This window comes from Poecilia formosa, unplaced genomic scaffold (genome assembly GCF_000485575.1).
Source record: "Poecilia formosa unplaced genomic scaffold, Poecilia_formosa-5.1.2 Scaffold46, whole genome shotgun sequence".
NCBI classification, from domain to species: domain Eukaryota; kingdom Metazoa; phylum Chordata; class Actinopteri; order Cyprinodontiformes; family Poeciliidae; genus Poecilia; species Poecilia formosa.
Genome location: NW_006799985.1, coordinates 1 through 22,274, shown reverse-complemented (window position 1 = coordinate 22,274; position 22,274 = coordinate 1). Strand labels below are relative to the sequence as shown.

Sequence of the window (22,274 nt, the reverse complement as noted above, 5' to 3'; positions counted from 1 at the left end):
GAGACAGTGGAAAATCGTCATCTCACTCAAACACCACCCCGCCGCCTCTCTTGGCTCCGCACGGTTTGCTGTAATTTTCAAAATTTATCAGGGCAATGCTTTCACAGGGGGCTAGTTACACTAGGGTGTCGATGTACACTTTTTAAAAACGAATTTAAGACATTTAAAGCTTTTTTGCGGCTGCGCTGACACCACGAAAATGATGCATTTCCACACTGTTCAGATGGAATGATTTATTCATAGTCATGATAGCATAATAAAACAATGAACATTGAAAGCACTGACAGCTGAACCCAAGGCCTCTCACACACAGCATGCACCAACCCGACCCCAGAGTTCAGGGACGCCAGGCATCCAGAGCACCAAGTCACTTTCCTGGCTTCTCAGAGTCCTCCTCCTCTGTCCCGTCCCGGTCAGTTTTCTCCTTGTCCTTTCCTTTTAAACCTTTAAATATATTTTGATATAAAAACAAGCCCACGTATGATGAATCGACCATGTGTGTGAAGTGCTTCTCCTGCTCCAGTCTTCTCCAGTAATCACCCTACGCCGCCACTCGGGGCTGCCTTGGCAGCAGCATGAAGATGACAGCGCCCCTCGCTAAACACCATCTCTTCCTGTTCGTGTGCTCTTCTCAGGGGAAGAAAAGAAAAACTGAACAAAACAAAAGATAGAAAATGGCGGAGTTGTGGGGAGACTGTAATAAAAAAAAAAACATTTACTGATCTCCCTGAAGAAAAAGAAATAAAAAAAAATAATAATAATAAAAAAATGACACCTCAACAGTCCAATTAGTAGTAGTGGAGGGTTGTGGAGCTCTGTAGACTGGAGGCACTTTGGCACAGAGCGAAGCACCCCCCCTCCACCTGACAACACAGCAGAGGGTCGGGGGTTAGAAGGATGGAATGACAGAGCTGGCATGCAGAGCCACGTGGTGATGCATGGATACTGGAATGATTTTAAAAAAAAAAATCAAAAGGTTGGGGGTAAAGAAGAGAGCACCTGACAAACGTGGAGGAAAAGGCCAGCCCCTCCTCCAGTTAATGCCACGTTTCAGGAGGAAGAGGAGGAGGAAAAAAAAACAAGGAAAGAAAAAGGCATGATGCAAGTGGATGAGGATGAGGAAGAGCAGCTCGGACCAGGTTACAGAGCGTGAGCAAACAGCGGCAGGTGAAGGAGGACAAAGAAGAGGTGTGAGGAAGCTGCTTGGCAAAGCTATACAACACAAACAGGAAAACAGTCCTAGTGAGGAAGCAGGGTGGAGCCTGAGGTCGACGGAGGGAACACGGTTTGGCAGTCCCTTGGTTTGGCAAGCAGGAGGAAGGTGCTGTGGTCCCTCTTCTCCTCCTTCTCCTCCTCCTCCCATGATCCATCTGTACAGGGCTGCTCCTCATCTCCCCCAAGTCCCCGCCTCCATAGCTGCTTTTTACAGGTACAGCTCCTTGGCTCTGATATGCTGCAGTTTCTCCCTCAGCATGCGGAAGGAGGGCCGCATGGCGGGGTCCAGGGTCCAGCACTGCTTCATCAGGTCGTAGACCACAGGCGGGCAGCCGTCCGGGGCGTCCATCTTGTACCCCTTCTCCACCCGGGGCACCACGTCTTTTAGTGGCTGAGAAACAGACACGCACAAACACACCGAGCAACTTTAGGGCCTCAGTCAACTACTCTGCCATTTATAGCCACGATTACAGTTTTTAAATCACATGCTTTGAAAAGCAGAAGTAGAGTCTCCTGCACAACCAACACAAACGAAGCAAGTGGTTTCTGAATGGTAAAGTTAACAACAAAACACTTGTCTTTTCCAGCAGCCACTGTACAGCAAAACCAGCACGGCAAATGTGCTGGAGCTTTGCTGGGGTTGCTTGGTAAGGGCGCAGTGCGACTCAAATTGGGAGGTTTTTGAAATGGCTTGCTTTCCAGACACCAGAAAACATTAACATATTTCTAAAAAACAGCTGGATGCTTTTTTTTTAAGTGTACTATTACTGTTTTTAGAAACAGTAAGGACCCAAATGAAATTACAAAAATATACAAAATGTGAATTTTGCATAATTTAAGATTGAAAGTGCAAACAGGTTTTATGACAGGTACAAGGTTATTAAATCAAAAGTATCAAATATTGACTGATTTCATGCAGCATTTTAGCATCGTTATTTCCTTAATTCTTCCAATCTTGATTTAAAATTAATGAGAGATGTCCTTTATTATTTTAAAAGATTTCAAAATTAAGGTTTATTATCTTTTAGAAAATGTAAACTCAAACATTTAATACTTTTCTAAAAATGGAACACAATTAAAGCAAATTCCAAACTCTGAGGACTGTGTAGGAAACCAGCTGTTTGTTTTTCCAGCCAAAATGATTCTCCTATTGCACAAAAATAAAACCAGACAACACTGGTCCCAGCGCTAAAGTCTGCCATCTGCTGGTTTATCTCAAATTTGACAACCAGAGATGACCAGCCGGGATACTTACAATTCTAGGGTAAGGCACGCGGCCGAAGGAGTAAATCTCCCAAAGAAGGATTCCATAACTCCAGACATCCGACTTGGTGGAAAACCTCTGTTGGGTAAAGACAAGCGAAGCGATTAACACGTTTTTACATGAAGTCATTCAGAAAGTGACACATAAACACTGCTGACATAATTAGCAGCGATTTGACAGGGTGATACCGCTGCTGCCTGAGGAGGCGCCGTCATTAAAGCAGAATGCGCAAGATCTGGATATGAGGATCCTAAATTTAGTGCTAGCTCATATTTGTGAAGCTTGTTTGTAAAGTTGAGATTTGAGCATCCGTGGGGATTATGTGCCCACTTTTCAAAGCAAAATAAATGATTTCCACATGACGCCTGCAAGACATTTGATAAACATTTGAGAAAACTTACAGAAACTCTGTAAATAATCTATAACACCATTATAAGTATTATGGGTTGCAAAGATATGTTCCAGCACTTGAATAAAATAACAGCTTGAATCAAATGTGATAACAGAGTTGAAAGTTTAAACAACCAAGATTTGTTGAAAGTTATCTCATATGCTTGGATTAAAAGAAGAGGTGACATATTTTTGCATTCTGTTGCCATAATTTTTGGCAAAATTTTAATGTCATTAATAACTTATCTTAGAAATTATGTATTGGAAAACAGACACAGTGCTGTAGTAGTTGCTCTGGAGGGGTTCACTATAAGGCCATGCTAAGAAAAAGTTTTACCAGTTGGTATTAGAAACTGAAACTTGAATGCACTGTATTAAAACTAGGATCTAATTTGAATGGATGTTCCTGAATTTGCCAAAAATGATTGCGAAGAATTGGGATTTTTTTTAATTATGTAATTTTACCTTTCTAGATACATTTGTTGTGAACTGAAATAATGGAAATAAACTGAATTTAACTGAACTGATTCAGTTAAATCAGTTGAGCACTTAAGTTTAGAGCTATTTCCATTATTTTAAATAATGTAGACTACCTGAATCAGCTGAAGATAAAGTACCTAAAACAAATCAGGGATGTAAAATTGACTGGTTTCTATGGTTACCATGGTTCAACCTGCCTGAAAAGGCTTTGAGATAATATTTCGTATCTGCACTAATAAGCCCAGCGAAATGTTTTGTTTAGTTTAAATCAGTGGTTCTAACCTTTTTTGAGGTACCGAACCCCCCAGTTTCATATGTGCATTCACTGAACCCTTCTGTAGTGGGTTACATCCCCCCCCCTTCCCCAACACACCAAATAATTTGAGGTATTCTGATTTAGTAATGTAATTATATTAGTGGTATTACCTCCCCCACGCCACTAGAGGCAGTACCAATCCCGAAAAGATGCGACTAAGGAGCAGATTTAGACTATAGAATTTGGTAAAAACTGTGAGCTTTACTGAAGTAATTAAAGACACAAGTTCAAATCCATGCTGAGAGTGCAACTCATTCAATCAGTGCTCCTCAGCAGCTCTGATTGGCTAAGCAATGTAACGTGATCCTCTGCAGTGAGTGATGGCACAGCGGCGCGTCATCACGACTTTACACAGGTGTGTCTTTACCTCCGCGGCAGAGGCTCCGCCGAACCCGAGACCGACTCACCGAACCCCTTGGGTTCGATCGAACCCAGGTTAAGAACCACTGGTTTAAATTAAAGAAAGCCACAGCCTGTCAGTGCAGATCTGCTGCTCACCTTCTCTCTTAGCGCTTCTGGGGCGGTCCACTTGACGGGCAGCTTGGCAGTGTCCTGTATGGAGGAGGCCTCCTTGGTGAGACCAAAGTCGCTGACCTTGGCGATGTTGTCGTCAGACACGAGCACGTTCCGAGCTGCGAGGTCTCTGTGGACGAAGTTGTTGGCCTCCAGGTACTCCATGGCTTCGCACACATCACTGTGGGTAGAAAGAAAAGGACAACAATATTATAGCTATAACTTTATTACATGAAAGATTATTACATGAAATGTGTGATCTGCTCTTGACAAGAGGAAAAGTCAAACATAGAGACAGAATATTGTGTTTTCAGATCCAATATCTTTGTCTGATAGATATTTTCTTCCTTTTCTTGCTTGATTTCATGCAAATAAAATCTATTTCTAATAAGAGAAGCCAAGTATTCCATGTGTCCCACTGAAAATAAGCCACTGAACACCTCACAGTGGATTAATACACAAATACCTTCAGACTGGAACATTTTCACTCATTTCATGGCCTTTTTTTCCACAGGTGCTAGACGAAAGCACTGTCTTAACAACTGTTTAATTAAAAAAGGATTAAGTCAAAGCCTATATTTGCCAATGCAGCAGCCATTTTTTTCAGAGAAAACCATCTGAATAATCTGTCTGTCTGTAAACAAACGGTTCTGGAGTGCTTCCGGCCAAACGGCTGACGCCGTTCCCATGAAATTCTGCACAACTCCTGACAGCTAAGCAAACATTTTCAGATGTAAATCTAACCCAGACGAAAACTCACAGTGAGAACTTTAGCAAGCAGTCCCCACCAAGAACAGTCCGTCCTCTGGAGCGCAGGTAGTCCACCAGGCTGCCCTGTGGGATATCAACGTCAGTAAACTGCTGGATTACGAAAACATCAAACGATAATTCAGAAAAATAAACATGTGCAGCATTCAGTGCATTTAATCTCTAGTATAATCATGAAGATATCGATCATAATCTTTAAAAGCAAATGACTGATACATATTTAATAACTTAAGAGTTATTTATAAGAGAAACAACACACCCACATGCACACTGGTCTGACTGACCTTGGCCATGTATTCTGTGACGATGTAGAGGCTGCCCCTCTCCTCCACAATAACACCGAGCAGCTGCACCAGGTTGTTGTGCCTCAGTTGCCTTTGTAAACAAACAGATGGGAGAAAATGATGCTGTTGGTGTGCAAGAAAATACATAAATCCATTTAGCTGCTCACGCTAAAGTAAAACCTCATTAAGAAACAGAAACACAAAGAATTGTTTCAAATTACAGAAGAGAGAGAGAGAAAAAAAAAGCCTGATCTTACGTCATGACGGAGGCCTCGGCGATGAAGGCTTGTGCTGTGGCATCGTTTTTGATACACTTGACAGCCACCTTGGTCCCTCTGTAGTCTCCCACCATCACATCTAGTCATGAAAGACATGTTTACATGTCAATATGATGGGACGTCTTCCCCGTTTATTGCGATCACAGCTCTGATACAGGATTGCGGCTGTCCTGATCCACCTCTCATTTCTTGAACTTTTGTTTCCAACAAACCAGAATTCCTTGAAACTTTAAAAGTAGGGATGCGAGTTATAGAGTAAGGAGTTGAATATGCAAATTTATAACTTAAAAATCATACAATATGATTTGCAGAATTTTTGTCTTAGATTCACTCTGTTCACAGAATCAATGAAAGGAAGTAAAGAAGCAGCCAAGGTCCAAGGAATTACAGGGATGATAATAATAATAATAATAATAATAATAAGAAGAAGAAGAATAAGAAGAACAACAAAAAGAAGAAAAAAACAATCTGCAGAATGACTTCGATTCTGTATAAAATTAAATTATAATTATATTAAAAGAAAAAAAAAAACAGTTACTCACCTCCAAACTCCCCCTTTCCAATTGTCTGAAGCAGCTTTAGTTCTTTTCTGTTCAAGGCCCAGCCACCTGCCAAGAGGGGCCAGAAGGGGCTTAATAACTGTAATGCAACATTAACGATATTATTTTTTGTCCCAGAATAATCAGAGATCTACAATCAAACTAATCACAAGATGTAATAAAATACGTTTCACTCTGATGAGAGCTCTCTTTGTGTCGACTTTTAGAATAAGTGCTGCGATAATCAGCCATGTTCAGAGGGATGCATGAAGTTCAGCAAAGGCACATTGGAGGAGGAGGCGGCTGGTACAGATTAACTTTGACTGCTGGTGAAGCCCATGAGTATTCACACACAAAAAAAGATTAATCACCCTCGTGATTAAAGCTATTAGGCTGTATATGACAGCACAACCTTAGAGGGCATGTAGGGTTTGCATTTTACTCCATGCGCTTGCATGTGACATTGCGCTTACAAGGTTAATATGTCGGCAAGTAAATAAATGTTCCTGTGAGCCTCGGTGCCAGAAGCCTAGTGGAGTGGTGTGGTAAAAGTAGGGCAAACTTACTCCTGGAGAACTCGTCCTGCGCCGCCACCGTCCCTTCCATCAACTTGGGCTTAATCAGTCTGGTACAAAGCCCATCAGCGTCTTTGGTGTAGTGCTGCGCACACAATTTAGCACAATTAAGATGTCATTTTTAGGTTTACAATGTAAAACTACCTTGTTTTATATTTTATGAAGGGTTAAAACAGCAGGCATTAAGACTTGAGACATTGTGTGGTGCTTAATGAATCATCACTTTTAAGACGCTTGTCTTTTATCTGCAGACAGCTACACACGAAAATTGTGATAAAAGGAAAACTGCTGCACAACTTCGTCTGAGCACCGTATATTTCACATCCAGATGTCACATCTGAAATGGAGCCATAAACAGGTTTGACACAAGTCACTTAAGGCCACAGCAGTGACAAGACAAGGCTACAATAATACACAGCATTCTGTCAGTACTCCAGCTAGACTGATGCGACGCAGCAGAGGGGAAATTTAGTGTGAGAGGTCAGTGATTATGAGATTTTCTACACAAAACAACAAAACCGTGTCATTGGGTCATGAAATCAGGTTGTACTGAGGTTCATATATTATCATGGGTGATAATATATGAACCTCAAGGGAGTAAGACTAAAATTTATAATTTTAGTCTACTTTCTCCTCTCACTTTTTTCCCCTTAAATAATTAGCAATGACAGAAAATATCTTTAAAAACTTTTTATTTCAATAATTCCTTCTCTGAATTGACCTGAATTCAAAGCTGAAACAAACAGATGCTGTAAAACACGCATGTAAAAACATGAAGGTACCTCTTGATTTTCTGGAAACCCCAAAAAATCAGTTGATAAAAAAAAAAAATATAGATTTTCCAAAAATTAAATGTTCAAAAACAGAAAATTTAGATCAATCGATAAAATCAATACATCACCCAGCCCCAGATATTAGACAAATAAAAAATGGAAGTTTGTTGGGTTGTGAGGGAGCTGAAAAAAGGTTGTTACTCCAATTAGGTAACTTTAGACTACAGACTGCAAGTCACCATTACAACCACCAGAGGGAGAGCAAGGTGCAGGAAGAAATACTCTGAGCTAGCTAGTTCTCATGCCTGCAAATGGATCCTCAAATATTAAATAAGAACATGTTCATGGACGATTATGCTATATCTTGGGTTTTCCTCTTGTTGAACTAACTCATTTGTGTGTTTGGTACAGTGTTTATCAACTGAAAGGCTCGAAATAGTTTGATTCTGCTTGTGTAACATGTTACAATTGACAAAAAAAGTAATTTACATAAATGTCTTAGCTAAATCAAGATCTTCCCGTATGTAATTAACACTGAAGGCTGTGATTATGAAGTAAAAATACTCAATGAGTTCATAAAAGACAATACTTCTCCATCATGCAATTATATCACTGCTACCACAGGCAGCCGTCTTTGCTTTTATCACATGCATAACATTACTGCGGATGCCGTAACTGACAACAAGCTGTCAGCAAACAGTATGTTTAGGGATAAATTGAAGGCAGAAGCCATATGAAACGTGCTGTGACCAATAACAGCAGAGCGCAGGAACAGACAGCTAAACGGAAAAACACCAAAGAATGTGAAGAATCCTATCTAAGGCTATTTACAGGGGAATGCAGACTGTCTACCGGATAAAGATATGGAGAGACTGACAGAAGGGAAAATGAAGGAGAGCGGGGAATATGAGGCAGCAGGGGGAAGAGTGAGATGGATAACAAAGAGAGGAGGACAAAAAGCAATATGCCAGGTATCCACGAGGGAACCCGAAGAGGGAAAGACTGACAGAGGCGAGGCGGAGAAAGGAAGTGGGGGCAGAGTCGAGTGTGGAGGGTGTGAACAGGATAGACAGAGATTGTGGGTGGCTGATAATAAGAATGCGCCAGAAATGGGGATGATCTCACTGCCAGCTGGCAAATTCCTATCGTCCACTTCCAGTGCCCCACGGGGTAAAAAGATGAGGCCCAATTAGAAGTGTGATAGCCGCCAATCTAGCCTCTCTCCCCCCTGTTTATCTGAGAGGATGAAAGAGCTCTCTTTCTCTGCCTGCCACCACGCCTCCTGTCTTCCCCTCTCCTCTCTGTCCTTCCTCTGAACCTGCCTTCAGATAGCGGGGCAGGAAGGGAGACGATCAAACAGCGCTCAGAGTATGTGCTGGAGTCTTGATGTTAAGGGAAAGGTGGACAGTGAGTGTGAATCCTTCTCGTTTTGAGTTATGCAATCATGTTTCAGCAAGAATGAATACCCAAACTTTAATATGGTGGCAAAGTTTGTACTGTGGATTGTGAACTAAAAAATATTTTTTCAACGCATTATTAGTAACAGTATGTTTCTTTGGTATTTCACCGGGAACCTATTACACTTCCTGGAACAGGTTAGGATGGTTACATGAGCTAAAACATGTTCACTGCATTTTCTGTTCAAAATCAACGCTAGATGATGAGATTTTAGTCTGCTCTGTTTTGAGCTCACTTCAGAATGAGCTGTTTTAGACCCTATTGTGACTTTAAATAAATACAAATAAGCCACACTCATTTACACTTACACTTTACAGAAAAACAGCTGGGTGTGTTTTTTTTTTTTTAAGCACTTGGGCTGTTTTTAGAAACAACAGAAACTCAAACGGAAATACAAAAACATGCAAAATGTGAATTTTGCATAACAGGTCCTCTTTAAAGAATCTAACGGGTTTGTTCTTACACACTGTGAGCTACATTCGTTTTCACACATTTTATTTAAAAAGCACTTCTTTATAATGACAACTGAGGAATACAATAGACTACCTGCATAATAACAAAATCTAAAAAAGAAACAACCAAACAAAAAGAACAAAAAAAAAAACAAAACAAAAACAAACATCTGAGTTCAACCCTCACCTCAACCAACTGCATGAGATTCTCAAAGTACTCCTCCTCGTCGATGGTCAGTTTGCCGTTGTGGTAGATGATGCGGTAGTGCTCCACCTTGCCTTCGCAGCTGACGCACAAAGTGTAATCGCCAGGGTAGTTGGTGCTCTCCCTCACCAGGTAAAGACCCGTCTCTGGGGGGTAGAGGAGACGCTCCGCCTGCTCGCGAGTGATTTTCCCATGAAACCATCTAAAGCGATGGAGACAGGAGAAAAGTTAGCAAAGCACAGAAAGGGAAGTTTGAAACAACTTCAACTCCTTAAAGTTGTTCATATTTTGTCATATTACAACCACAAATTTTAGTGCATCACATGACAATTTTATCTGAAATTACAGCAAAGTAGTGTATGACATCATGGTAAAAGAAAATGACAATTTACAAAACTACTTCTTACCAAAAATGGTTTCTGTTTACATGCCCTTCATTCCGCTACCCCTCAAATAAAATCTAGTGCAACCCAATTCCTCTAGAAGTCAGCGGAAGAGTAAATAAAATGTTTGTACTTTAAGGAGACAACTAGTTGTTCTGGGACTAAGAGGTACGATGGAGAACATTGGTGAACAAACAGCATCATGAAGAGGAAGGAAGACATCAGACGGGTCAGACATACAAACTGGAAGAAAGACAAAAGCAAAAGGCTAAAGGCCTTTGAATTGAGCTTCTAGTAAGTGAACAAAAGTAAACATAAAGCAAGAGCAACAATCAAAGCATATGGGCATGCTAAAATGGCCCAGTCAAAGTCCAAACCTAAATATAAATTAAGAATCCACGGCAACACCTTGCTAATTCTCAGATGTATCCAATCTGACTGAGGTTGAACTAGCCTACTAAAAAAAGGGGTTAACAGTTCAGCCTCAGGATACAAAAAGCTGATGGAGGCAGAAAACTTTCCCATGGTGGTCTGGCAGCACTGACACATGGAAGTCTGATACAAATGCACGTAACTTTTTTGTTTGGTTGGAAATAAAAATGCTACAAGACAAAAGGATTGTCTCCTTTTTTTGTGTTTGGTAAATATTAGCAACGAGTTAATAGAGCAGGGTTTTGCTCAAGGTAGTGGCTGCTGGAGGATGCGATTACAACACAACCCATTATCCCACCGGATCAATCGGGTCTTCTTTTTGTCAGATGCCTGCTGAGCCAAGAAGACGCCTCCTCAGAGTAAGTAAGAGCTAAAAAAAGAAGTTCTATAAACTGCATTTGGCCACAGTTTCTGTACTGAGGAAAACAAACAAAAAAAAAAGAAGAGAAACTATGTCAACGTCACTAAACTTGTGGAGTTTCAGCCGCACACAGTGATTTACTGTCTTTTCTGAAAGAAGAAGCGAAAAACAGGAGTGGAGCAGTAAAGGGAAGCCAGCAGCAGCGCTTTCACTCAGACCAGAGGCGGAGGCTCTCGTCTAAGAGATTCAGTGAGAATGTAGAATGTACCTGGTCAAAAACAACAGGAAACACACACACACACAAACGCGCGCGCGCACACACACACACACAGAAATAAAGTCTGGGGGCAGAAGAGGAAACTGACATGCAGGCACAGCAATAACAGGAAAATACAAAAAGGCTTAGACGGGGCAGCGAGTCCGACAGCCAAGAGACCCACTCCTGAGTGAGGCTCGGGGGAACTGAGAAGTGACCTGAACTTTTACTAAATGGAAGAGGAAAAAACAAATTGAGTCCTCTGCTAAAATACAAAGGTGCTAGTTTCTTTTTTACATAAATGTCTATTTCAGATCAAATGCCTTATTTTAGAATAAAGTTCTGTAATGCTCTAGGTTGCCTCCAACAACAGATCAGGAGGAAGCACAGAACACTGCACAGTTGTTCATTGACTTCTGCCACTCATGGAAGAACGATTCCATGAAAACAGTTTCTTCCTTTCAGCGTTTACTGCGTTTACTGGGTGGTAATTAACTACTCTAATTGATTTATCCTGTTTTTCGGTGCTTGCCTCCGTTGCACCCTCCTCTTCCTCAGTTCTTGGGCTCATGAGACGTCGGAGGTCTTCGTGGTAAAGCAGCTTAATGCGGGTTGAGTTGATTAGATCAGCGATTGCAGCTTCTCCGATGGACAGAAGCTCTTTAACTCCCACTAATCTGAGAGTGGACGACAAGCTGTGTGAACGGCCGCGGATGCGCTCAGTGGAAACACAGTGCTGCTTTGTTCCGAGAAACCAACCGCAGTTTTCAGACGTGACATCATGGTGAAACAGGACGGAGTCCTAAACATGCCTGGTCCAACATGGAAGGAGGAAATTGGACACCAGTGTTTAACGTCCTTGTTGTTATCATAGGATGGTGCCACAATGAGAAGCAGAATTCGCCCACAAGAGGGCAGCAGAGTGAACAGAAGCAATAAGAGCCCCCAAGATGGCATCTTCTGCTGAGTATCAACAAGTGAGTGTGAGAATGGGGACAGAAGACCACAGCTGAACCCTTATGTAACCCAGAATAGAGGGAGAGGCCGTTACTGAGACATCTGTTAGTGATTCATGACAACATTAAAATGTCCCTCTGCGTCACTAACAGTAATATCAGGACGGCTTGTGCGTAAAGAGAGAACGAAAATGTGGTGATATCACTAAAATATGACCTGGCCTCCCCATTGCAACACAAATATACAAAGAATTTTAATTAATACAATATCACACCACAAATGGTTATCTAAGGTTTACAGTTATGAATTTTATTAAAGTCTATGTCAGATATTCATGTTAAAGTGCAAAGATGTACTTTTCAGAGACTGACATTTCTGAATTAAAAATATTTATTTACTGGTTTAATGCCAGGGTCTGCAGCCTTTACAAATGGAAGAGCTGCAAAATGTTGCATAACCTTTAGTGAAAAGACATTAAATATCTACTATAGGAAATTTGTGGTTTTGAGGTTTTAAAACAAAGAAAACCATAAAACGTTTATCAAAGGAGCATTGATTCATTTTCTTATATAGGATGTTGATGCTTAAGGAGAATTATCCAAAAACAACAACAACAAAAAATAAAATAAAAAATAACATCTAGTTTCCAAAGAAAGAATGAGGAAAATATACACATTATAGATAGCTGTGCCATTCTGTTATGAAAATACAATGCAGGATTTATTCCATGGAAAAAGAAAATTTAAGAAAGACCTGCTATATGTATTTTTTTAATTTCTTTTAAGTTGGTTCTCCACTTTTTTAGCCAAATTAATAAGAGACATTCTGGAAGGTCCAAAGAGCCACTTGTGGTTTCGGAGCCATATAGGATGAAGACCCCTGGTCTAATGTAATGTTCAAATTCAGAACTGGATGCTAAAATGTAACTGTATCATGAATCTGCATTTCACTTTTTGAATTGAATTACTGAAATAAATCATGGTGATGCAGGCATATATAAACCTCACACACAAACACACTCCAACATGCCAGAGCTGGATGAGCCGGTGTGGACAGACGATACCAGGGGTGGCACGGAGAGAGAAGTTTGAGCTTTCAGCAGCAGCTCATGAAGAAACAAAGAGGCTCAAAAGTCAGTTCAAATGCTTCCTGCCAACATGATGTGAAAGTCAGCCACTGTAAATTAAAGCGGGAATGCTGACGAGCACCGGCACCATAATGAACTGATCTGATTTCACTAATAGAGGTGTACATAGTGTAGATTACACTTTTCTTTGAAATGAACAAAAGGTCAACCCAAAATGGCAACTAACTGCTAATTACTATTTTAATTTTCTAAGATAATGGAAAAATGTCAACATTTTCTCCAATTAGAAATTGAGCATAACAATAGCTAACTATAACTTCTTCCAACTTCAACTTGTGCTAACATAAGCAAACATTTTTTGCAGGACGTGTTTCCTTTCGCCTCACGAATGAACAGCTCATTTTGACGTCAGAACATTCAGGTATTTTCTGTTACTGCAGAAAGAGAGGCTTGGCTTCCTTGTCTCGTTTGATTTGCGTGCAGCTTTCATCATGTTGTCCTCTTTCTGACTTGCCACAATTTCAAAAAGAGCCACTCTGTCACTCTGAAGCGGCACACAGATGCTTCTGGCCTCTGAGACAGTGACACAGATGAAACGAGACACCATAAAGGAGGAATTTCCGCGGATTGATGTCGGAACTACGTTTTCCCGTCGCTGCGGGGAGCCAAACAACTTATTCACACGGTTGAGCAGCAGACACATGTGGCACAAATATGCAATATGCACAACCATAGTCACATCCCCGCAGTATTTCTCCTACAGGGTTTTTAAAAGTGTTGCATAAGAATGCCCAGCTGCTTTTACGACGCATGACATGCTCCATTAGCACTTGGGTACTTACGGCATAAGACTGAGCTTCCCTCCTGATTTCACTCCTTCCCGTTTCTGGACGTAGTTGGCCGGAATGGTGCCCTCTCTGCCCACTGTGTTTCTTGCTTTGTACCAGTTTGGATCCTAAAAGAGTCAAACGTCATTAGAGTGAACTTCCATCTCTGGTGAAGCTGAGGGCCCACTCATCAGACTTTGGCTCCTACCTGATACTCCCACTCTAGAATAATGGACAAAATGTGTCAATGAAATCTATCAGATGGGAAGATTAACATTCGTAAACCATTTAGAGATGAACAAGTGTACTATGGTCAAAATGGATATCCTATGTTAATAAAACAACATGCAAGAATTTTGGCTTGATTTATTAAAAAAATGTAGTAAATAATTGGTTTATTTTGCAAGGAGCGTCTATTGACCATCTAATTTCCTTTTGGTGTTTAGAAGTAGCGTCTCTTCAGAATAGTACCCTTTTGTTCTCTCTTTGTTCTTGTTCTGTTCTATTGTTTGTTGTGCTTTGTTTTAAATGTAAATGTAAATGTGAAAGAATTTGATCACAGATGATATCAAGCTTTTGTAATCTCAATGTTTCAAAAATAGACATTTCACCGCCCACCCCCTAAAAAAAAGATTGATTATTGATTGTATCTCATCTCCTCTTTCTGCTCCTATCACATGTAGTAAAATAACTCCCTTGAAAGGAAGTATTCATTTTTTCAGATAGAGCTCCTTTTGAGGAATCATGAGACTGGCTTACACAATTAAATGTTGTCTAAATCCACTAAAACGAAGTCGGAGGATAAATCAACACCTCAAAATTGTTGTTGTGCTCCTGAAACCATTTCTAGTTCACTTTACAACATTATCCTGATGAAAAAAGTAGGTGTTAAAACAACATCCACATGGATGGCTGGACACAATGTGTCCTACCAAAAATAATTATTACACTCCGTTTGCTGGCTGCCCTTCTTCCCATAGCTCATCTTGGTACTATTCTTCAGGTACGCAATCCACAGGCATCTGATCGTCTATGATGTAAAAGGAAACATGATTCGTAAAACCAGGCCGACAGCTTCTATTGCTTGGTCCAGTTCTGATGCTCATATGTCCACTGTTTGTTCCTTTGGACATAGACATCACCACAAACTTCAAATCACTGTGTGCATGAACTTCTTCCGCAATTTTAGAAGCAGTAGCTCATTCTGTTGTAATGGATCAGCCCTCACTCCCTGTGTGCATTCAAGAGTCTCACACCCTAAATACAAGGTGAATACCACCCTTATTCACACCTTAATGCTTGTCATTCCATTTAAATTGAGAATGGAACTTGTGAAATGAGCCTCACACAGTAATTCTTACCCTGGTGACTCCAATGATGGTCAATACATCTCCTTTACAGAAAGGCAGGTCCTGTTCAGTGCCAGGTTTGAAGTTATACTTGGCAACGCACTCTGTGCCAGACGACCATGGCACCTGCTACACAGAAGACACAGAAAAAGCATCTTTAAACTGTAGTAGGGTTGTCACAATTTCTCAAATGGTTTAAGTATTTACATTGTTACATTGTTAAAATTCCTCGAGGAACTCTGTAGTGGATGCTTATTGTAACGTTACGGACAAACTGGAAAATACATTTTCTACCCTCCTGCTCACAAAAAAAAAAGGGTGGCAGAGTGCACTGTGGCAGCACAGATGTGCGTCTGTGCGTGACGAAGGTCGTCATCAGGCAAATGTATATCAAATCTAATAATCAATATCCCAATTGGTTTTAATGAAAGGCAACTCTAAGGAAGAGGGGGTTTAGCCTATATTTAACAGGAGTTTCAGGATCTTTCAGTTTTAGTGGTGTAAAAACTGAATGCTGCTGCTTATTCTGGGGATGCAGAGCAGACCAGAACCAGAAGACTTTAGCCTTCTGGAATGTTGATTGTGGTGATGTTGATTATGGTGATGCAGACTATGGTGATGTGCTCCATTTTCCTAGTTTTAGTGAGATTGCAAACAGCAACTGACTGATTTTTTTAGGCAAACCCATGAAGACAGGAGCTTCTTTTAAATGTCTTATTTTTGCATCTTCTTTCAATTTTTTGTCATGTAGTACAAATGAAAGCTCAATTTCTAATAAGACAGTAATTGCTTATCTTCACTTCACATAATTCCAAACTGAATAAATACATAGAAGGTTTTAAATAATCTATATGAAGCTGCAATGCTGATGTAATATGTTTGAATAATCCATAAGTGCAGACTACCCATCATGATTAACACACTGTCATCATTAAAACTGCTGACCTGATGTTTTCTGGCAGGTCTAATTGAAACCATTCTTAAATAATAATGTGAATGAGACAAAATAAAGTACTAAGCCGTAGTTGTGAGTCTGTGGCTTTCTTCCCCAAAAAAGTGAAGTTTGTCACTGACATGACATTATCCGGCAGCACTGACATGCTCTCCTTGGCTCTAGTTGGATTGGGTTGGGAAAATGGAAGAAGCACTGTTACGTTAAGCTCTTACCATGGCATGTGACATTGCAATATAAATAAATTCTTTTACTACCCACAGTTTACCTGGTCAATATGCAATCTGCCTAGAGAATGATTAATAGAACCAGGTCAGCTGAAGATGAAGTCGTGATGGTCACAAGTTGGGGTGTTTTTTTAAATTTTTTTTATTATTCTTTCAGCTGGATGATTAAATGAAGATGTAAGACTTCAATCTCTGAAATGTTAACATATTTCACTGCAACATTAATTCAGAAATAAATGCAACAGTATAATGTAATGTAATGTAATAAAAGCTAATCAAATTAGGGATGCACCGATACGGAAATTTGCACCTGAAAAGATATCTGATATTACTTTAGCTCCCTCATATTAAACAGTTATTAATATGGCCTTGTTTTAATTAATGGGCCAATTCTGATATGCTAAGAATGACTGATATTGGCCAATGCTGATTTAAATGCATTATTGGATATGAGAGCTCAACATTAGCCTGTCAGAAGCTCAAGTATACCGAAAGCAAACAAGACAAACAAAGCCTTACATGGATCCCAGACATGATGAGGGGAATTGGGCAGCAGGTGTCCTTGGGCAGGCAGTGGTCACTGTTCAGCTAGTAACATCAGAGCTGTAACACACAAAAGCCAACAACATTAGGAATGACGCACATTAATACAGAGATATGCACTTTTGTTGTCATGAACTCTACAGATTCTTTCAAGTACAAACTGAAATAAATCGCACTTATTCTTCCTCTGCTCATCGTTGTCCTCCCTTCCACCAAAAAAAAAAAAAAAAAAAAAAAAAAAAACACGTGCAAATGTGTCTCAAAGACTGTGAGAAAAAAAAAAGTACTCACTGAGACAACCTTCAAAACTTCTAACAACACTGAACTATCAGAGGGAGAAATCAAGTTTGGAATGCAGTTTACCACACAATAATTCATGTGGATGTTTATTAAGCAGCAATGCAGATTGAGAAAGACAGAGGAATTAAGAGGGATCGGCTGCAGATGACAAGTGCAGATTCAATATAAAAAAGCTCAAATAAAGGCAACCCCGTTTGGTGCCCAGTAGGTCACATTTATTCGCCGTCTCATTGAATTTCAAGGTCCATCTTTTATTCATCAACTTTGAGCTTCAGAACAGTCAGGCAAACAGGCAATTTGAAAATGTCAACTGTTTATTTTTAGTTTGACTACTTTTAAGTTCATGTGCGGTCATTTGTCAGGGTTGATCAAGCTAAAAATATGGCAATTAAGTTCAACAGACAATTTCTTGGCGAATCTGTAGTCTGCAGTTAATGACCGTAAGCAACCATAGCAAGTGTTATGGTTTTCCACTTCAGAGGTAAAGTAAATGGAGCATGGTTTGATTGTAATGTTGAGGGCAGGAGTTTTGCTCTTAGCCTCAGTCAGATGCACTAGTCCAGAGACGGGCTGAAATGCTTGTAAAACAAGATAAAATATTTGGCTAAACCAAAGCAGTCAGTTTTCTGAATTTACAACAAAATATGTGTATTTTCAAAACAACAAATCAGAAGCAGCACACTAGGTAACTGTAGCAGTCACTGGATAACAGCAACCACAGTGATTCCCATTCAAAGCATCTTATTTCCAGCTTGTGCCAAAAACAGGAAGTTGAAACAAGGAGGGTGGAGAAACACAAGGAGGAAGTAGCTGACGCACATTTTCCAAAGCTTTATAAAGGGAGAACTGAGATGTATCTGGACAGCAACATGGACAAAAGTGTCTGTGGCTACTTTTAAACCAATCACAACTCACCTCAACAAGGCCAAGTCCGCAGACAAATAGCACCCAAAACTACAAACTGAATTCTGGACCAAATATCAAAACCAAAATGGGTACTAATAAAACAATATATATATACATAAAGGAGATTCTGAAATCTCTCGTTCCTGTGTATAAGAAGAGTGCAATGACCAGTGAGCACCAATGGCTAAGCTTCGCAGCATGACCATATCCTGTGTTGAAACAGGAAAGAGCCTAATTGCAGACCAGAACAGATGTGTATGCAAACTGACAGAGCCCAATTTGTCTGAGGCTAGGCTGCTCTGGTGAATCCAAAGGGAACACGCTTCTTTCCTTTTTGCCCTCCTTTATTTCTGCAACACCAACTCTCAGCTGCACTTGCTGGCAAAGTGGTAGAGGAGAGACAAGCGAATGCTATTCTTATCTCGATCCAGGAGTGAAGAATGCCTGCGAGCTATTCAGGAGCTTTAGCATCAAACTGTTCAAATCTTTATTCTTAAGGGAGTTGAGTGGTTCTCAGTAAGGCCTTGTGACTTCTCAATCTTCTGCTGGTGAATAAAGAATCATGCCGCTTTATGCACTTTTGAATGGAACAATAATTCTACAAGAAAATAACAAAACCTTGGAAAGAAGATCCAGGAGATGCAACACAGCTGTATTTGAAACTAGGTTTATTACAACGAACAATAGGACATTTCAGGACAAATGTACATCCTCTGCACTGAAGATCTGTATCACAAGTCAAATTTAAAAGGTTTTGGAGACCTTATTTATTCTGGAAAGACTGCAGAGATAGTGGTGAACCAACGATGCCATCACTGGGAATTTTAGAGCAAAGAAACATTGCATGAACAAACTCTCAGACAGCAGCTGAACCAGAAATGGGATAAAGGACAAAGGAAAGCACATTTTCTCTTTGTAAGCACTTCCGTTCTGCTTCACACACTTTAAATCTGCAGTGAAAAATGAAGTTTGCTTTTTAGCCGTCTGCAGGTGTTCATACAGATTGGTGATATTTATCCACTCAGATTTTCTGGGCATGAAATATGACCAGAAGTTCTCATCCAGCAGTTTGATTTCATTTCTTACTTTTGACAATTTTAGGAATCGGAAACATCCATAAAACTTGAGAAATTGACATGACCTACTAAGAGAACAGATGAAAAGAATTTGAATAAAAACAGCTGATAATCAGTGTACCCTTTAAATATTCAACTACAATTCAACTCCTGCAGATTTTCTCCCCGTGTCTTGACAGAGAAGTAGCTCTGGACATTTACTTATTGGTAAAAACTTAAGTTTACAAGCAAATCTCTACCATTTTGAGGGGGCTACCCTATAATTCTGCTGGTACACTCGCTCTGTAATATGCCAGGTGCAAGAAAAAAATCTAGGTAAGTGTTCCTTTATCATGGTTCTCTGGATGAATGAAAGTTTAAACATGAATCAAAAGATGTTTTATTGTTCAGACTGCAGCAAGTAAATCTTATGACTGAGAAACCTCGGACCGAGTCATTCTCTGTGCCACGTTAATTTTAAGGCAATCTAGAAGACGGTCTAAAGGGGAAGCTTCATCGAGACGTTTCAGAATGCTGGTCATTGTGAAATGTCATCTTGTCTTTTATTTATGCTAGATTGAAATCAATAGCCCTGGCGAAAATTGAATTTAATGAGCAAGCATTAGACAATAACTCTCATTACGCTCAACAAAGAAGAGCATTGCATGCACAATAATTGCAACATTCCAACTGAATTCCACGACTGGTCAGCAAATGACACTATTCATTTGCAACAGAGAGACGTCTATATGCAACATTCCCCATCCTCAGCAACTTTTTGTTTATTGTCCTTCTGCAATCTGCTGTATGTCTTTTCTTTTAAACCTAAAATTTAGCTTCGACTAAAATTCAGCCCGCATAAAGTAAAAACAAAATTATTTTTGCTAAATGTTTAAATCAAATCATTTATTTGATCAAAAATTACAAAACATCTGAAATACGGTGTAATGAATTGTATTTATTTAGATACCCAAACTGAAGTGCTTTATCTGCATCCCTTTATTTTCATTTCCATTCCGATTCAAATCATGGTGCATCCAAGTTTAAATCGGAAAAGCATTATGTATTTACAAATCTCTGAGACAGTAATGCTGAAACGGTGCTCATTACAAAAATGTGCCACAATTAAGCAAAGGAAAAAAAAAAAGTAGCAGGCAAATTAGCACCCATTTAATTTAGCAAAAGCCAATCAATTCAGATTTTTGGGGGGATTGCCTGATGCATCACTGAAGAGAACCAGCTACTTAAAGATGACCTGTCCTTGAAAATAATATACCACTGAGGCACATTAAGTTTCCACAGTTTCTAAAGAAAAATATTAGTTGTCCAAGATTTCTGGATTTTAATTTGCTGGATGATAATATAAAGCTGTAGAAGACATCTTAGGAAAGTCAAACCCCTGGCAGAAATGTAGGCCTGGAGCTGAAAATGGAAATGTGGTAAACCCTCATAGACAAAACCATACAGCCAAGATTTTATTAAAACTATGGAAAACTGAGCAGCTGCTGAAGACGGTAAATTACTAAGCATGTCTAAGAATAGTAACCTGTACTTGTTTTACACAAAAGAATTACAAAAATATGGCTGGGTTCAATTTATTTTATTAATTTTAATTATAGACACATGGAGAAAATGTGTTTTAAATTTGCTAAAGCTAATTGGGACACTTTGTCCAGGTAAGAATTAAACAGCGATGGAATCAAGTGCATAAATGTGTTTTTTCTCTTTTTCAGTTTTGAAACATAAGTCATATTTAGCAACAGTCTAAATAAGCAAATGCGTACACCTATCAAAATGGGAGCACAATAACAACGAGACAAGAAGCAGGAGCCGGAGTTCGTATTCACATTCTTAAGTAGACTTATTCCACTGAATGAGTCAAAACTTACATCCTCGCCTACAGTTTGTCAGACCATCACAAATATGGAGATGACGAGTTGTGATAAAAGTATCGCATCATACTATCTTATGATGTAAAGTCCTTTTAAAGACATGCTAAAAAAAAAAAAAAGCATGAGCAGAGTTTTGTTCAGCTGCATGAAGTATGCCATGACATGGTACTTCTCCTCCCCCACTTGTTGCTAGCTGAAAGAACGCTAGTAGACTCTTCCCTCACAAGAAAACCAAAGACATCTAGTTTGAGAAAGAATTTGGGATCGCAAGACACATCAACTGTTTTCACTCAAGGTCATCATAATGCTGGTATTTCCTGCCAAGATCTGACTGCTCTGTGATCTGCTGACCTATACAAGGAAACACTTTCCTGACAAACAAATGATATTTATTTAGGACATAAAACCCCTTCATTTATTTCTAGACTGCAGGCAATTCAAAAAAGCTCTTGTGGTACATGGAAATTTTAGTGCAGTAAAGTTTTAGTAAAGTCCCACACAAGCAGAGCATGAAGCTCTCACTGTAAAGTGTACTGGCAACAAAGAGAAAAGTGTGGAAAAATATGGAAATACGATCTGTCGGGTATGCAAATATTCAGTACAGACTGACAATAAAATGCTTACATGGCTGAGAGTTTGCACAGAGGACAGCTTGGAACTGTCAACAACAAATGACTCGTGGCTGCGTCAAATTTCCCTCTATGTAAAGCACTTGACAGTAAAGCTGCCTGCAGCAATAAAATCCGAAGATTTAAAAGAAATAAAAACGCCACAATATTTTCAGGTTACTAATAGGTTGTTTTTCGATATATAGAGAAATATCCTTTTTGCAAGAACCTGTCAGATTTAGCATTTTAAATACAAAATGGGAGAAACTGTATTAAAAATGTAGAAAACTATTAAATTGGCCATAACCAGACTGCATTGCACAACCCCTATTGTTTGCATGTTTTTATTTCTGATTTGCATTACAGTACACAGGGGTTTGTGTCAACCAGGAAGCAGGCTGTGGGAATAAGGGTCACGATTTGGACATCCTTACCCTCAGTGTTCTCAAATCTCTCTCATTGGCAGAGTGGTCTCCCATCCCAGCAGCCACTACGTCCACATGCTTCAGTGATCCCATAGCTCTGATGTCTGGGGTTTAAAGCTGGACGAAAACTACATTTTTATGCAGCGCTGCTTCTTCTATAAGTCAAAACAAAACTACTAAATCGTTGAACTGAAAGTAACAACA

General features: G+C 39.7%; 1 protein-coding gene and 1 long non-coding RNA gene across 3 annotated transcripts; one reads left to right on the top strand and one right to left on the bottom strand.

The window, feature by feature from the left end:
• Nucleotides 1–218: 218 nt before the first annotated feature.
• Nucleotides 219–16,965, bottom strand: LOC103138042 (tyrosine-protein kinase CSK). 2 transcript variants are annotated; one of them, XM_007552106.2, is made up of 12 exons: nucleotides 16,861–16,965; nucleotides 15,175–15,291; nucleotides 13,829–13,941; nucleotides 9,493–9,712; nucleotides 6,614–6,707; nucleotides 6,051–6,116; nucleotides 5,488–5,587; nucleotides 5,231–5,321; nucleotides 4,939–5,012; nucleotides 4,164–4,359; nucleotides 2,471–2,557; nucleotides 219–1,606 (listed from the first exon to the last, which is right to left on the bottom strand). In XM_007552106.2, the coding sequence occupies exons 1-12, from the start codon at nucleotides 16,873–16,875 to the stop codon at nucleotides 1,424–1,426; spliced, it is 1,356 nt and encodes a 451-aa protein (XP_007552168.1). In that variant the 5' UTR covers nucleotides 16,876–16,965; the 3' UTR covers nucleotides 219–1,423. The 2 variants fall into 2 exon arrangements, with proteins under 2 accessions (XP_007552168.1, XP_007552169.1); XM_007552107.2 differs by having other exon boundaries at nucleotides 15,175–15,288; nucleotides 16,861–16,962.
• LOC107836255 (uncharacterized) lies at nucleotides 7,300–12,528 on the top strand. The gene is made up of 2 exons (XR_001662120.1): nucleotides 7,300–8,802; nucleotides 11,817–12,528. It is a non-coding gene; the product is annotated as an uncharacterized LOC107836255 (long non-coding RNA).
• Nucleotides 16,966–22,274: the final 5,309 nt, after the last annotated feature.